The 17,949-nt window shown below is 38.2% G+C and overlaps 1 protein-coding gene across 6 annotated transcripts in view; it reads left to right on the top strand.

The window, feature by feature from the left end:
- The window catches only part of THADA (THADA armadillo repeat containing), a 362,400-nt gene that overhangs the window by 7,674 nt on the left and 336,777 nt on the right, over positions 1 to 17,949 (top strand). For all 6 annotated transcript variants that reach the window (XM_032239429.1, XM_032239424.1, XM_032239426.1 and 3 more), the window contains 10 exons: positions 1,137 to 1,285; positions 1,405 to 1,437; positions 1,680 to 1,728; positions 6,492 to 6,679; positions 8,847 to 8,941; positions 10,171 to 10,391; positions 12,380 to 13,071; positions 14,437 to 14,615; positions 15,880 to 16,035; positions 17,046 to 17,168. In XM_032239429.1, the coding sequence (XP_032095320.1) occupies positions 1,137 to 1,285; positions 1,405 to 1,437; positions 1,680 to 1,728; positions 6,492 to 6,679; positions 8,847 to 8,941; positions 10,171 to 10,391; positions 12,380 to 13,071; positions 14,437 to 14,615; positions 15,880 to 16,035; positions 17,046 to 17,168 (1,885 nt within the window). The remainder of the gene's footprint in view (positions 1 to 1,136; positions 1,286 to 1,404; positions 1,438 to 1,679; positions 1,729 to 6,491; positions 6,680 to 8,846; positions 8,942 to 10,170; positions 10,392 to 12,379; positions 13,072 to 14,436; positions 14,616 to 15,879; positions 16,036 to 17,045; positions 17,169 to 17,949) is intronic.

Below are 17,949 nucleotides of genomic sequence, written 5' to 3'. Positions count from 1 at the left end.
GTTATATGTTCCTATATAAACATGGGTTTGATTTCTGATTTGGGTCCATTTGTTCATACACCAACACCACACTTGTATTTACTATAGTTTGATAATGTGTTTTAATTATGTATCAGTATAAGTCATCCTTCTAGTGATTCTTCTTATTCTAAATATTCCCATTTTTGAATTCTTTTCTTCTAGAAAAACTTTGAACTGTCCAGTTATATTTAAAACAAAGCCTATCGGTTTTGATTTAGATTAATTGAGGCAAAGTTGATATGTTTAATTTATTCATTCGATAAATTTGTATTGACTGCCTACTATGTTTCAGTACTCTTCTAGGAATTGGTGGTAGAATACATGAAACAGTCTAGAATGGAGGTTACATTCTAAGGGGAAGATAGAAAATAGACAAAATAATTAACATTTATAGGCTATTAGATTGGCTTGAGTGCTATGAAGAAAAAGCTGGGAGGGAGGAAAGGGGTTATCAAGGATGGGGTAAGGGTTACAATTTAAAATATTGTGATCACTTCATATAGCTTTGCTTAGATTTGATAAGGTAATTGAGATTGACCTGAAAGGGATGGGGCAGTAATTGTTGGGTATATTTGAGGGACGAGTATTTTGGTTGGAGGAAACAGCAGGAGCAGAAACTGGCATGTCAGAACAGAGCAAGGCCGTGTAGCTAGAGATAAGTGAACATGGATCTAGATGCAATCAAGATTGTGATGGGCACCATTTTAAAAATAGAAAAGAAAAAAAAAAAAGATGAGTTCAGGAGCTAATGGTAGGGCCAGATTGTGTAGGGAGGACCTTATAGGCCACTGTAAACACTTTGGATAGTACTATAGTAGAGAAGGATGTTGTTGGAGGCTTTAGGAAGAGCAGTGACCTGGTGTTTAAACAGTGTCACTCTACCTGCTCTCTTGAGAATAATCTGGGAGGGAGAGGGAATCAAGGTGGAAACAGGGAGACCAGACAAGAGCTGATAGGCCAGGAAATTCCAGTGATGGTAGTGTGGAATTGTAATTTTCTGGCTGTTTTTTGAAGGTTTAGTTCAATATTCCCACACTTGTATGATTTCTTCCCTCCCCACATATTCTGGGGCTATTAGATTGTTAGATTTTTTTAACACTTGTTTCTTTTTCTAGCTCACTAAATAGCCTACCTGAATTTTTTCTGACTGCGGCTATACACAGTTTTACTTCTCGTCTTCAGGAAGAATTGAATACTACTGACTTATACTCTTATAGGAAAGTAATTGACAATATATCTTCCTGTATGGAGAACTTTAACTTGGGTAAGGCGGCACTTTTCTAGTCCTTTTTCTGGCCAACCCTTCTCATCACATCATAGTTTTTAAATGATACTGATTTTGATCATGAAACTCCTTATCAGTGTTCATTTTTTCCTCTACAGGTAGAGCAAGTGTTAATAATCTGCTTAAAAATGGTAAGTTATTTTGTTGCATGAGTTGTTGGCTTGCATGAGTCATTTTGGAACTGGCTCTTCTAAGTTTCTTGGCAATAGGTAGAGCATTGTAGATAACCAAGGTCCATCATGCTCCTTCTTTTTAAATTTTTACTTCTCTATCATGATATCATTTTAGATAACAGTGATATAAAAGATTTTCTTTTATTGAAGTTGAAGTTCACAGTTTTAAATTCTGGTTTGTCATATTCTTTTTGTTTCAGTGCTTCGTTTTCTGCAGAAGAGTTTAATTGAAATCCTGGAAGAAAATAGGCAAGTGCTATATGTTGGCATTTGTGTGTGCACACTTGCAGTTGTACATTGTCTTTGTACAAAGAAAAATTTAGAAGTCTCAGAATGTGGTATTTTCATCCCTCTTTATTAATATTATTACACTTATTTTTTTTTGAGACAGTGTCTTTCCTTGTCACCCAAGTTGGAGTACAGTGGTATAATCATAGCTCATTGCAGCTTCAACCTCCTGGGCTCAAGTGTTCCTATCACCTCAGCCTCCCAAGTAGGTGCAACTACAGGCATGCACCACCTCACCTGACTAATTTTTGTATTTTGTTGGAGACAGAGTCTCACTGTGTTGCCCAGGCTGGTCTTCAACTCTTAGACGCAAGTAATCTACCCACCTTGGCCTCCCAAAGTATTGGGATTATGGGCGTTAGCTACTATGCCCAGCCCCTCTCTCCATTAATATTAGACCCGATTATTTAAATGTATTTTTTAGAGGTTTGATATTTAATTTTAATAAATAGAAAATTTTAATATCTAAAATTTACTAAAATATTTAAATGAAAATTTAAAAATGTAATAATTTGTTATGATAATAAATGAAAGAACTCTTTTCCTCACCTGAGCATGTTCCTTTTTCATAGCATCCTGTTTTTATTTCATCAGGGAAATACCCTGTTATTTCTTTGAGGATATATTAATGATAGTTTTTTTGTTTTTTTTAAATCATTTTTACATAGGCTCTGTTTCTTCCAAGTTGCTTTTATCTGTTTGCTGGTTTTGTTCAGTACATTTCCTTCTGAGCTTTCCTCAGAAGTCTGGTGATCCTTGGCTGGGCAATTAGGTGTGTCTGCCTATCTGTCTGTCTGTCTGCCTATCTGTCTGTATCTATATATAAACTTTTTTTTTCTTTGTAACAGGGTTTTGCTCTGTTGCCCAGGCTTGAGTGCAGTGGCACAATCTTGGCTCACTGCACCTCTGCCTCCCTGGGTTCAAGTGATACTCCCACCTCAGTGTCCCAGGTAGCTGGGACTATGGGTGTGTGCCACCATGCTTGGCTAATTTTTTTTTTTTTTAATTTACATTTTTTGTAGGGATGAGGTCTCACTGTAATGCCCAGGCTAGTCTTGAACTCATTGGCTCAAGTGAGCCTCCCTCCTTGCTTCCCAAAGTGCTTGGATTGTAGGCATGAGCCACCGTGCCCAGCCAGGGTAGTCATATTTAATAATGGGACACTGAGAGTTGATTTGAATGTCTGTGCCTATGGGTGGAGTTGACTGCAGGTTTTATTGTAGGCTAGTCTAGCTGCGCTTTTTCTTGGGGAAACTCTTTCTTGGGGAAACCTAAGTCAGTATTTTTAGGCCTTTTTACTTAGATACTGGATTTACCGTGGAAGAACCTTCCAAACCATTGTCTTAATATTCTGGTTGCTGAGTCAGGGAAGAAGGCTGAGGTCTCAGCATTTGGCATGCATTGTGCATGTGTTTACCTAATTCTCCTTTTTGGAATATGTTGCTGCCTTATTGGTGTGTGCTATCTTCCTCTCCAGACACCCGTTTTACTTTCTCTAAAGATAAACAAGTTGTCTGCTGGCTTGGAGGTATTTATTCAATCTTCCTGTTTTCAATCCTGCATTTAACTCCACATCAAGAAATAACTAGTGCCAACAGTTTCTGAGCTATTTGGGACTCTAGAAATCAAGTGGCTTCTGGGCTTTTTCCCTGGCTTAGTATCCATTTCTTTTCTTTTTTTTTTTGAGATGGAGTCTTGCTCTTGTTGCCCAGGCTGGAGTGCAATGGTGCGATCTTGGCTCACTGCAAACTCCACCTCCCGGGTTCAAGTGATTCTCCTGCCTCAGCCTCCAGAGTAGCTGGGATTACAGGCACCTGCCACCACGCCCAGCTAATTTTTTTGCATTTTTAGTAGAGATGGGGTTTCACTATGTTGGTCAGGCTAGTTACGAACTCTTGACCTCCGGTGATCGACCCGCCTTGGCCTTCCAAAGTGCTGGGATTACAGGCGTGAGCCACCGTGCCCGGCCAGTATCGACATTTCTTAGTTCTGCTTTCAGTTATCACTCATCCATCTGTTTTGCAGCTTCTGAAATACTATTGTTATTGTCTTATTGCATATTGGTTGCCTTTAAGAATTTATCTTTCTTTACCTTTTAAATCCCATGGCTATTGGTTTAAGGAGTTTCCGGGAGAGAAGAGAAATAATACCTGTACGTCATCTTTTGCTCAAGGTAGCCTTTTGCCTCAGCAGGAGCTCTTTGGCTGTCTTTTTTTTTTTGGCTCTTCTTTTTGTGCTCATTGTGTAAAGGAGGGTTCTGTCCTTTTTATTTTGTTTGAACTGTTGATTAACATCGACTTTGGTGTCAGCCATGACCTATATACTCAGGATTCCCAGATTTATTACTCCAAGTTAGGTCTCTTTCCTGGGTGGTAGACTGATAAAGTGAGTTGGCTTGTGGACATCTCAGCTTGGATGTTTTATAGGTACCTCAAATTCAGTGTGTCTAAAAGAAAGGAAATTTTATTTTTTTAAAAAAAGTATTTTTCTATAGCCCCAAGTATCTCTATTCTACTTTCTGTCTTTTGGAATTTGCCTGTTCTAGGTGCTGCTTATGAATAGAATCATATATTTGCCCTTTTGTGTCAGGCTTATTTCATTTATGTTTCCTTTTTTTTGAGATAAGCTCTGGTTCTGTCACCCAAGCTGGAGTGCAGAATCTTGGCTCACTGTAGCCTCTGCCTCCCAAGCTCAAGCAATCCTTCCATCTCAGCCTCTGGAGTAGCCGGGACCACAGATGTCCACCACTATGCCATGCTAGTTTTTATATTTTTGTTAGAGATGGGATTTCATCATGTTGCCCTGGCTGATTTCAAACTCCTACGCTCAAGCAATCCCCCTGCCTTAGCCTCCCAAAGTGCTGGGATTACAGGCTTGTTTTCAAGGGTCATGTATGTTGGGCATATATCAGAATTTCATTCCTTTTTGTGGCTGAGTAACGTCCCACTGTATGTGTAGACCACATGTTGTTAATCCATCTGTCAATGGACATTTGGTCTCTTTTTACCTTTTGTCTATTGTGAATAATGCTGCTATAAACATTGGTGTACAAGTATATATATCTTTGCGCCTCTGCTTTCAGCTGTTGTGGGTATATACGTAGAAGTGGAATCCATAAAATAATTCTATTTTTAACTTTGAGGAACTACCAAGTTGTTTTTCCTAACTTTTGCCTTAATAGGATTATTCTGTGTTTTGCTGTGTTGAGAACTGACAGAGAGGGACAAGGACAGAAGCTGCGAGACCAGTTAGGAGGCTATGGCAATAACCAAAGGGAGAGATGAGAGTGGCTCAGGCCAAGATGTGGCAGTGGAGTTGGTCTGATTCTAGATGTATTTTGAAGGTAGAACCAACAGGATTCTCTTATAGATGGAATGGAGAAGAGAGGAGGCAAGGGTGATTGCAGTGTTTTTGTAGGTTGAAGATCCAGCAGGTATAGCAGATTTGGAGTTGAAGATAAGTTCACTCATTTAGAGACGTCTGTTAGACATCCAAGTAAAAATACCAGGAAGTTAGATATGCCAGGAAGGAATTAGAAAGGTGTGTGTTAGAGTTAAAAATTTGGGAATTATCAGCATGTAGATTATAATTTAAAGCCGATGAGCTAAAAGAGATCAGCAAGGGAGAGAATTAGATGGAGAAAAGAAGAGGAATAAAGACTGAGTTGTGGAGATTCCTAGCATAAAAAGATCAGGGAGAAGAGGTTGATTTAGTCAAGGCAGCTGAGAAGGAGTATTGGTGAAATAGGTGAAAATCTAGGAGAGCCTGGCATTTTACAAGTCAGGGAGGGACTGGACATGGTGGCTCACCCCTGTAATCCCAACACTTTGGGAGGACAAGGTGGGCTGATCACTTGAGGTCAGGAGTTCGAGACCAGCCTAACCAACATGGAGAAACTCCCGTCTCTACCGAAAATATAAACATTAGCCAGGCAGGATGGCATGCCTGTAATCCCAGCTACTCAGGAGAGTGAGACAGGAGAATCACTTGAACCCCAGAGGCCGAGGTTGCAGCGAGCCCAGATTGCGCCACTGCACTCCTGGGAAACAGAGCGAGAGTCCGTCTCAAAAAAAAAAAAAAGCAGCTAGGGAGGAAAAATATATCAACATTGAGGGAGTGTTCAAGTTTGTAAGTTCTGTCATTTATTCTTTTTCTTTTTTTAAATGGTGTCTTGCTCTGTTGCCCAGGCTGGAGTGCCATGGTGCCATCTTGGCTCACTGCAACCTCTGCCTTGGGTTCAAATGATTCTCCTGTTTCAGCCTCCAGAGTAGCTGGGATTACAGGTGTGTGCCACTACTCCTGGCCTAATTTTTGTATTTTTAGTAGAGACATGGTTTTGCCACATTGGCCAAGCTGGTCCCAAACTCCAGACCTCAAATGATCTGCTTGCCTCAGCCTCCCAAAGTGCTGGGATTACAGGTGTGAGCCACTTCATTCACCCGGTCTGAGTTCTGTCACTCATTCTTGATTTCTTATCTTTACCCTAAAAGAAGTGAAGTTAGTTATTGGCTGAGAAAGAGGAACATGTTGGTAAGTGAAGGGTATTGAAAGTTTGCAACTAATGTCTACATAATTGGAATGTTTATGGTGATGGAAGAGAGAGGAATACATTATAATTTAAAACTGATTTTGGGCCTTTGAGGAATGTATTTATTTTGCAGAGAATTAGAAATGTTCACACTTTTATTTGAATTTCCTTTTGTAATGTCTTTTCTTCTTTATAGAAAATGTGCTGGAAATCATATTATTCAAACACAGTTAATGAATGACTTGCTGGTAGGCATTAGAGTTTCAATGGTGTTAGTACAGAAAGTACAGGATTTCCAGGAAGATCTTTGGAAGACTTCTAGTTCTCCCATATGGCAAAATATGTGTGGATTGCTGAGTATTTTTACCAAGTTTTTAATTGATGGTAAGTGTAACAAATTATATGCAAATGATATATAATTGACAGTTAAAATTGAGTTCCAATCAGCTTTTCCTTCTGATAGTCTGAAATATGATACTTAACTGAGATGCTTCTCAACATGAAGGAAGGCCCTGGATTACATGGTTTTAGTCCTTTTTTTTTGGAAACCAAATGCTGCTCTGCCACGCAGGCTGGAGTGCAGTGTCGAGATCTTGGTTCGCTGTAACCTCCACATCTTGGGTTTCACATCCCAGGTTCAAGCAATTCTCATGCCTCAGCCTCCTGAGTAGCTGGGATTACGGGAGGGTGCCACCACACCTGACTAATTTTTTGTATTTTTAGTAGAGACAAAGTTTCGCCATGTTGGCCATGCTGTTCCTGAACTTCTGGCCTCAAGTGATCTGCCCACATCAGCCTCCCAAAGTGCTGGGATTACAGGTGTGAGCCACTGCACCCAGCCTGGATGGCTGAGTTCTAGTTCTTGCCTTAGAAGATAGGTTCAAGGGTGATCACCTTTTAATAATTTATTTAGCTATACGTTTGTTTTCAGTCACTTTTTTTGGAATCGGTGGTTATAACTCTCTTACATGCTTTTGGAATCAGTGGTTTATTATTATAATAAGATTAATGGAAAAGTGATACCTAACACAACTATTTATATAAAAAGTTAAATTATCCTTTCTCTCTTCCTCTCTCATTCTATATGGTAATATGTGTATGAATGTAACTTAATTAAAACATGCTCACGGGATCTCTTTAAAGCTCTTGTTAGTAAAAAGCAGTAACTGACTCTGGTTTTGCCAGGCTGATTGGAAAACAATAGCATCTCATTGTTTTTAACCCTGGTAATGAAAGTCCTAGCTCTATTTTGTCCAATTAGTATTTCTATTTTTCTTTTTGCCTGGGTTCTCAGGTATTGAAAGGAAAGTAATTAAAGTACTTTTATTAAGACATAACTTACAGAAAACTTTTCAGAGGTTATTTGCTTTTTAAAAGAGGACTCTGTTAGTCTTTAAAAAAGATTCTCTAAGGAAATGTAGAGAAGACATGATTTTAATATGAGGTACCTTCTTTTCTGAAAAGTTGATGGCATCTGATCAGTACTATTTTTTCCATCATTTTAAAGCTTCATAATCAGTGAAGTGTTTAGCTGCAAGTAACTGAAAACCAGACCTCCTCTCCCACATAACAAGTTCAGAGGCAGGTAATCCAGAACTGCTATAGGCAGTGTATGACCCACACATTTTCTGCTTTTCTGCTGTGCCCCCTTCAGCAAGTTGGCTTGCTGAAGGCAACGTTTGTTGCCTCATGGTTGCCTTATGACTGCTGTAGCTCCAGACATGTCTTTATTCAAGGCAGGAAGAAGGAAGGCCAGTTGCATCTTTAATCAGGATACTCAAATGACTTTGGCTTACATCCTGTTGGCCTGAACTCTCTTATATGCTTACCTTTAGTTGCAAAGAAGATTGAAGAAGCAAGTATCCTGTTTTGGCTGGGCATGTAGCTTCTTCAATCAGAGTCACAGTTTTGTTATCAGGGATAAAGGGCAGAGTGGATATTTAGTACATAATTTATGATGTCATACTTCTTTCCCTAGGTTGAATAATTGCCCCAGGTATTCGAGGCTAATAGAGATAAAAAGAGGATACCAAGTCAAAACTGTTTGGTTGCTGTGGGTACAGTGGCAGTGCTAGCAAAGTTATAATTACCACTTACTTATGTACATTGTTTACACAAGCCCTGAGATCTCTTTATGAAGAAGCCTGTGTATGTGGTGGTTGGGATACAGAGGCATTGGTGGAGGGGAGGGGACAGGTGGTGTTGCTGTTAGGTGTTCTGGGAAGCAGTAGTTGAAGAGGAGGAAAGTGGATATTAGAGGAGAGAGGAAGGAATCACATTTATTGAGTATCTACATGCTGGGCTTAAAAGCCTTTATATTCATTATTCATCTAAACCTGACAAACACTGTGTCAGTTAAGAGTTATCCCATTTTACAGAAGAGGAAACAGAGTCCCTGGGATGTTGAATAATTTCTGTAAGACCTATTCACCCGGGAAGTGGTCAGACTAGAAATTGTACCTAGGCCTGTCTGGCTGCTCAGCATCTGCTCTTTCCACCGTACCAGAATATTCATCATTTAACACAGGCTCTCTCCTTTTTTTCCAAATAGATGATCTATTACAGACTATACGGAGCACATCTGGATTAGCTGTTATTCTTTTTATTAAGACTATGTTACACCCATCTGAAAAGACTCCTCATTTGGTAAGTGCATCTTCTTTTTAGAATTGTACTTTATTGAGAGAATATGTTTAAAAAATATTTTTGGCTTGGTGCAGTGGCTTACGTTTATAATCCTGACACATTGTGAGGCCAAGGTGGGAGGATCACTTGAGACCAGGAGTTTGAGATCAGCCTGGGCAGTTTAGCAAGACATTGTCTCTACAAAAAATTAAAAAATTGGCTAGGTATGGTGGTGCACACCTGTATCCAGCTCTGAGAGGTTGAGGTGGGAGGATCGCTTGAGACCAGGAGTTTAAGGCAGCAGTGAGATAAGATTACATCAGCCTGGAAAACAGAGTGAGACCTTGTCTCTTAAAACAATTAACAATATTTTTAAAGAAGTGAATTAATTTTTTTTTTTTTGCATTGTCTGGATCCTTCTGATGACCCTTTTCTCTTATAATAAGAGACAATTCCAAAAATTCAGATAAAGCAAAAATAACAAAAAGATATTAACAGTCACCTGTAAGTCCATCTCACAAAGATAATCACTATTAATATTTTTGATGTATGTTGTAGTTTTTTTCTAGTGCTGTTTGTTCAGTGTCACCTCTGATTAGTATCTTTTTAATGTTAAAATTATGCATATTAATGTATAGATATATATACAGTAATAACTTTTCTGATAAATATGTTCTTTATTAAGAATAACCCAAATCATGTACTTTAGACGTGCAGCATGCTAGATAGAGTCAATTGTTCAGTAAATTTGCTTCTTATAGAAAGTATAATTTGATAATTTAGCCCACAATCCTTGTATTTTTTACTAGTAGGTTTTTTTTTGCTTGCTATATTATATGGAAACTTATTTTTTCTTTTAGATGACCTTAGAAAAATATATGTGCATTATTTTATGAGATCACACAAAGTAATTATCTTTGGATAAGTCGAAAATGTTTATTTCTCGAATCACCTCTAAAAGCATGTTAAAAAAAAAACAAAACACTTGTTAAACTTTTCCACCTGCAGGTGGCGATGTGTTGTGCTCTGCCAGTACATTCCAACCAGCAAAATCATTCACATACTTGATGTAATTTTTTTCCCTTTAACATTAGTATAATTATCGTAACATTTGTGGCTATTTTATTGTTGGTTTAGTCATTTTTCCTAGGATTTTTTAGGGGAAAGAGATGTTTTGGGTTTGTATTTTGAAATATCTCTGAAAAAGTTTTAAAAGCTTTGTGTGTATTAGCTCTGCCATATTTTTCCAGATTAGCAGTTTGCTGCTTCATTCAGTGGACTGTACCAGCACCCCCGAGTGGTTTATGAGCAGCTGCAGGAGCCTCTGTTGTGCTGATGTCTCTGAGTCAGCTGTCTTATTCCTGTGCCAGGGGACACTTGCCATGTTGGACTGGCAGAATGGGAGCATGGGCCCAAATGGGGAGGCCCTGCTCTTGGATACTGCACATGTTTTGTTCACCTTGAGTTCACAGTGAGTTCTGATGCTACTGTTTCATATTTTGTTTCACTTGTAAGACATTTAAAAGATGCAGCCCAAAAGCTGGAGTGGTTTGTGCCTCTAATCCCAGCTACCCTCCCGGTAGGCTGAGGCAAGGGGATCACTCGAGGCCAGGAGTTCAAAACCAGCCTGGGTGACATAGTGAGACCCCATCTGTGTGAGGCATGTGCCTGTAGTCTCAACTACTTGGGAGGATTGCTTGAACCCAGGAGGCCGAGGATGCTGTGAGGTATGATTGCACCCCCAGGAGGCCTGGGGGACAGAGTGAGATCCTGTCTCAATCAATCAGTCAATCAATCAATAAAATTATTACTGCAGATTAGCCTGTAAAGAACATTTCTAAAATTAATTTTTAACATTTTCAATATTACCATTTTTTAAAACTATAAAAATTTTTATATGTATAATACTTTAGAATTTATGAAGAACTTCAACATAGGTAATTTAATGTGATCCTCATATGGCTAATAAATAGGATAAGAAATCTGATTTGTTGAATGGGCAAAGGGAGGCTTAGAAAAGTAAATGCTGACCTACAAGCATATTGCTAATAAGAATCTGAAGCAGCAGTGTTAGAAGGTCTTCTGACTTCATGGGGCAGTATTTTGTATTTTTGTGTTTTTGCCATAATGGCTGAAAGTGATCATGTATATGAAATGTCAAAACATGTGTCTGGCTTGATGATAACGAACATATGAATAAAGGAGGAAAACTAAAATAATTTTTTAAATATTGGAGGTATAATTATATACTGTGCAGTTCTTAAATTTAAAGTGTACAATTCAGTTTATTATTCACAAAGTTGTTCAACAACCAGCATTTCTAAATTAATTTTAATATTCTCTATGCTATCATTTTCTTTTTTAAAATTTTTTTCCTCAAATTCTTTTTTACCATCATATTTTAAAACTATAAAAATTTCTATATGTGTAGTGCTTTAGAATTTATGAAGAACTTTAACATAGGTAATCTAAAATGATCCTCACAAATCTGGTAAACCATCAACATTTCTAAAATTAGTTTTTTAAAATGTTAAATATAATTCAAACAACTTTAGAATATTTTTTATCACAGAGAAGCCCCGTTTCCCCAATCACCTCCAACCCGTGGCTTTCCTTATGCTTTAAATTACATGTGTAGGCCGAGTGCAGTGGCCCACAACTGTAATCCCAGCACTTTGGGAGGCTGAGGTGGGTGGATCACCTGAGGTCAGGAGTTTGAGACTAGCCTGGTCAAATGGTGAAACCCCGTCTCTACTAAAAATACAAAAAATTAGCCAGGCATGGTGGTGGGCACCTGTAGTGCCCGCTACTGGGGAGGCCAAGGCAGGAGAATTGCTTGAACCTGGGAGGTGGAGGTTGCAGTGAGCTGAGATCATGCCATTACACTCCAGCCTGGGCGGCAGAGCAAGACCCCGTCTCAAAAACAAAAATAAATAAATTACATGTGTAATCATCACCACAATCAAGGTAGTGAATATTGAGTATTTCCATCATCCCCCAAATTTTCCTATGTCCTATTCTGGAATATTGTTACTCTTTTTGTGACAAAGTCTCGCTCTGTCACCCAGGCTGGAGTGTAGTGACATGATCACAGCTCATTCCAGTCTCACTCCGAAGCTCAAACAATCCTCCTACCTCAGCCACCAAAGTAGCTGGGACTGCAGGTGTGTATCACCACACACACCCAGCTTTTTAATTATTTATAGACAGATCTCACTGTATTGCCTATGCTGGTCTTGAACTCCTTTCTGGATGATTTTTTACAAAGTGAAAAGATTCATATAGAAATTTCAGATCTGTTTTGGCTTTACTTGTAGTTTTTTGTTCTTATAAGTTTAATAATGATTGAAATTTGTGTTCATTCTTTGTATTTAATATTTTAAAGTCGAAATTATTATAAAATGAAATTTCTTTTGCTAGTCAGTTTATGATAATGGCTCATGGCTCATTTTTCTTCAGAATTAAAGAGCCAACGCTGGAAATGTTTCTGTCTAGAATCTTGGCATCCTGGACTAATTCAGCTATACAAGTTCTTGAATCAAGTTCCCCAAGCCTAAGGGACAGCCTGAATGGGAATTCAAGTATAGTTGGGAGACTTTTGGAATATGTCTATACCCATTGGGAACATCCATTGGATGCTCTGAGACACCAAACCAAAATCATGTTCAGAAATCTTCTCCAGATGCACCAGCTCACTGTGGAAGGTGCAGATTTGGTCCCTGATCTTTTCTTTGTGGAATTGACTGAGAGTCTTCTACGATTGGAATGGCATATTAAAGGAAAGTACACATGCCTTGGTTGTTTGGTAGAGTGCATAGGAATTGAACATATTTTGGCTATAGATAAAACTATTCCATCTCAAATCTTAGAGGTGATGGGGGACCAGTCATTGGTACCTTATGCAAGTGACCTCTTGGAAACCATGTTTAAAAATCATAAGAGTCATTTGAAATCTCAGACTGCTGAGAGTACTTGGATTGACCAGTGGCATGAGACTTGGGTTTCTCCTCTCCTTTTTATACTGTGTGAAGGAAACTTGGATCAAAAGTCTTACGTGATTGATTATTACTTGCCAAAATTATTAAGTTACAGCCCCGAAAGCTTACAGTACATGGTAAAGATTCTTCAGACTTCTATTGATGCTAAAACTGGTAAGAAAAATACATTTTTGTTTTAGTAATTTCTAGTTATGATGCTTAAATGTAAGCAGCTATGCAGATATTAAGCATATTCAAATTTAAATATTATCACTTCTATTAATAGTAAAGGAGGAGAGTAATGATAGATATTTCAGTTTAAAATGAATGTTCCTATATATAGCTGAATGGAGTTTTTTGGCTGAAGTCATTTCTGCAAGCTAAAGAATGATTCCACTTGCAATGGTAAACTTCCCTTTGTTACAAGATTTTAATTCATTTTTTCAACTTCTGAATTTATTTTGTTGTATTATTGGAATAAAAGTTTGTCTTATATAATTTATTTATTCAAGTGATTGAGACAATAATTAAAAGTTGTGTTAGGCAAGGTTAAAGACAGGTAACTTGGCAGCAGCAAGTTTTTTTTCTGGGGAAGTGACAAAATTCAGAGGCATGATCTTGAGAAATAGCCATCTATCATTATTTAGACTAGGGGTAAACATCCCATTGAAACCCACAAACCCTACAGGAATCACTGCATTCAAACATAATTCAGGATGTTTAAAGCGATGATCATGACACAGCATATAAATCTTAAAATTATTATTTCTGTTTAACAAAGCAAGAATGTAGTATGCTACAGTATAATTTTAAGAAATATTTTCAACTAAAATTGTTAAAAACTTTCATGCTTCAAAGAGTAATCATGAGATAGCAGGAAAATTTGATTCCTGTATGCATAAATAAGCCATTATTTGTAATTTTTGACAATAATTGTTCCTGCCTTTTTGCAAAGCCATCTGAAATGCAGGATTCAAGAACCTGTTCTGAAGTAAGGTTGTCTTTATTTTTATATCAAGCTGCCCTGTCTTCTTGGTAATGGCTGATGTTCTAGCCTCTGAAACCAGCAGACCCTTTGTGATCCTTTTTTAATCTTCTTTACTAGTCTTCTTTACTTTTTAATCTTCTTTACTAGTGACTAGAAACAGTCACTCCAAAATATGCAAATAGGTTTAGCGCTTTCTTTTAGAGAAATAATAGTCTGTAGCCACCGATGTGTTTATTTCTCTATCTGATTTTTTTTTTACTTTACTTCCTGATTCACTTTCTAGGTGTTAGGAAAAAAGTGAAAATGTTAGCAAGTGAATAATGATTTCTTTATGTTAACAGTAAGAGAATTATGCTTACTAGAAATGATTGACAAAAGGACAAATCATTTTAAATAATGATTGTTTTAGAATAGGAACTTTGTGTTAGAATTTACTTTAAAATGTGATTTTTATTTATTGAAATAAAATATTAATTGGAAACATGAAAATTAGCAGCTAAGTATGGTAGTCATTGCATAATACGTAATGGTCTTTGTTACTGTGCTTTCAGGACAAGAGCAGTCTTTCCCATCCTTAGGGTCTTGTAATAGCAGGGGGGCTCTGGGGGCTTTGATGGCATGCCTGCGAATAGCTAGAGCTCATGGACATCTTCAGTCTGCAGCTGATACCTGGGAGAACCTCGTGTCTGGTGCAAGAATAAAGCAAGGCTTAGTTCATCACCATTGCCAAGTAAGTAAAGAAAATTACCTGGATTTGTATATGCAGTAGATCCCTTTCATGTAGCAGTTCAAAATAGAGGGCCCTCCATTGTGTCCTGCACTGTTTTAAGGAGTTCATAAAGAGAATGAGTAGAAGCCCAGTCTCCCAACTAAACTTTCAGTAGATCCTTTCTTTTTCTTTCTTTTCCTTTTCTTTTAGATGGAGTCTCGCTCTGTCACCCACTCTGGAGTGCAGTGGCACAATCTTGGCTTACTGCAACCTCCACTTCCTGGGTTCAAGCAGTTCTCTGCCTTAGCCTCCCAAGTAGCTGGGATTACAGGCACCTGCCACCTTGCCCGGCTAATTTTTGTACTTTTAGTAAAGATGAGGTTTCACCATCTTGGCCAGGCTGGTCTTGAACTCCTAACCACATGATTCACCTGCCTTAGCCTCCCAAAGTGCTGGGATTACAGGCGTGAGCCACCGCACCCAGCTTCAGTAGATCCTTTCTTCAGGCTACTGAAAGTTTAGTTGAGGATGTAAGAAGACTTGTATTAAACAACGGGAAACTGTTGGAACTGACAATACAGATACAAGTGTGCCATTGTGTGCACTTAAATACATAAGGACTTGCTCTGAAGGCTCAGAGTAGACTGATGAGAGTAAGTGTTGCTTGATTAGGAAAGCAATAGATATGATTAGGAGAGAGGAAGCCTTGGAGCAGCATACAAAATGGAGGGACCCAAATGAACAAGGTCTGGAGGATGATTAAGGACATTGCTTATCAAGGGTGGAGTGTTCTGTACATTTTTTGGAAGGGTCTAACGCTAAGCTAAAGACATCATTGGTTCCCAGGCACCAGTTGGTTTTATTAAGCTAAACCAAAGCCACTCTGTTTTCAGCAAGGAATTAAATTAGTGGAAACTTAAGTTTCCAGAGTTGGAGCAAAAAGAAACCAGGAAACCAGTTAGAAGTGCCTGGCAGTAACATAAGAGTGAGGTGATGGGATAAAGGGGTCACTAAAAAAAAGGAAAAGGAATGAAGCTGAGCATTACCATGGAATAAAAATCTTAAAGATTGTTGCATTTTATAAATCCCCAATTTACATATTTAATAAAAGAATTTTAAAGGAAATAACCATAGGATCTCTGAGATTAAGAAGTCTTTCTGAGGTACCTATTGGTGCACTGAAGTTTACTTTTTTCTTTGTAGCCTATGTAAGCAAACAATTCAGGTGATTTAGGCTTTGCTTATTTATTAGAAAATTAACATTTTCTTGCTTGGTGTTTTTTAGGTAAGGATAGATACATTAGGCTTGCTTTGTGAAAGTAATCGAAGCACAGAAGTTGTTTCCGTGGAAGAAATGCAGTGGATTCAGTTCTTTATTACATATAATCTTAACAGCCAGTCTCCAGGAGTGCGGCAACAGATCTGTTCTCTTCTTAAAAAGGTAGAATTTCCCATCAGAAGGCAAAGGGAAGTGATGAACTTTGTTTGGGAAAGCGTTTTTAAAAAGAGCCCAGGTTTTGGGAGTGCGTGGAAATGGTCACGGAATTGGGCTACCACATCTGTTCATGATGTCCCTCCTGTGACCTGTTCTGTGATTCCATAAAGCTTACATTTGGGACTAAAATCCAGAGCGAAAAGCACACACCCTTCCCCCCACCTTTTTTTTTTTTTAAAGGCAGGGTCTTGCTCTGTCACTCAGGTTGGAGTGCAGTGGTGTGATCATAGGTCACCATAGCCTCAACCTCCTGGGCTCAAGCGAGTCTTCCACCCCAGCCTGTCACGTAGCTGGGATGACAGGGGCACACCACCATGACTGGCTAATATTTAAATTTTTTGTAGAGATAGGGTCTCACACTGTTGCCCAGGCCGGTCTTAAACTCTGGGCTCTAGTGATCCTTTCACCTAGCCTCCTAAAGTGTTGGGATTACAGGTATGAGCCACCACATGTGGCCAAAAGTCTTTCATTTTGGTGTAGTAAATAAACTTTGGGCTCTTTTTTTAAAGAAAAAAACGTATGCTGGAGTTCTTAGGGTGTAAGGTAGTTTTTAGAAAACTTGGTAACAGGAGAAAGAACACCCTTGCATTTTTATAGTTTTAAGCACCTCATAAAATGGTCATTATCAAATAATCCAACTTGAATTAGTCGCATAACACATTTATGGGGTGAAGAATTGGTGGAGTAGGGAATTGACTATATCATCTTCAGGTTTGTGCCAACTTAAAGGAAATAGGAAAACTGTGGTTTGATGATTGTATTCTGCTTTGCAATAATACTTTGTTTTTGGTATAAAAATATTAATTTTCTTTCCAAAAGAAACATTATAAAATATTAAGAGATTAAAAATCAGTACTCTCCTTCCTTGAAGTTTCATTCTGAAGAATTTTGCCTCTCAGCTGACATTTAAATTTAATGTGTGGCTCACCTCTGCTTCATTTCTTTTATCTCAAAAGCTGTTTTGTAGGATCCAGGAAAGTTCTCAGGTGCTTTATAAATTGGAGCAGAGTAAATCCAAACATGAACCACAGAATGAGTTAACCAAACAGCACACTTCTGTTTCTTTACAGCAGTATAAGGTAGGTGATAATATTTCTAAACATAGAGATTGTTTAAAAACTAAAAAGTACTTTGAATAAGCATTAAAGGGAAATAAATGGAAGTCTGTTGAATTGAGTTTCTGTGCTTCTTTTTTTTCAAGCTGAGTATTACATATTTCTTCTGGTGCTTTGGTACTCTACTTGATTTAGCCCTGAGTGATGAAACCAGTGCTGTAGTGGAGGACTGTTACAGAATGACGTTCATTGGCTAATCTCAATCACTTTTAGCTTATGTAGGCCAGATAAATTTAGTACTTTAACAGATGGGTAATTGATGGTACTGAACTCTGTCCCTCTCCAGGGCAGAAGACTGCTGTTGCTGGGCCTGTTTTCTCTTTAGATTGACATGACTCACAGAGGCTTGATGAGTCTTGGCCCATGGTTCAGCTGTGGAGGAAGCTTGCTGTCTGCCTTGCATTGGAGTGAGCTTGAAGAGTAGGGCTGGATTTTCGGACATTGTGTTAATGAAATGGATGGAAACCCGGGTACGGCAGCTCCAGTCTGGGCCAGGGCTTAGTTTCACAATCTTGAATTTCTTTTCAGCAGAACAGATTGAGATTTTCACTGTTCTTCCCCCAAATTTTGCCTTCGAGAAGCAGATCCTTTTTATCCACTTACAATGGTAAACTTCCCTTTGTTACAGGGTTTTAATTCATTTTTTCAACTTCTGAATTTATTTTGTTGTATTATTGGAATAAAAGTTTGCCTTATATAATTTATTTATTCAAGTGATTGAGAAAATAATTAAAAGTTGTGATAG

The sequence above is a fragment of the Sapajus apella genome, unplaced genomic scaffold, assembly GCF_009761245.1.
Source record: "Sapajus apella isolate SASKATOON/1434 unplaced genomic scaffold, GSC_monkey_1.0 scaffold44, whole genome shotgun sequence".
NCBI classification, from domain to species: domain Eukaryota; kingdom Metazoa; phylum Chordata; class Mammalia; order Primates; family Cebidae; genus Sapajus; species Sapajus apella.
Note: the sequence above shows the minus strand (reverse complement) of the source record. Positions and strands in the feature narration are given on the sequence as shown.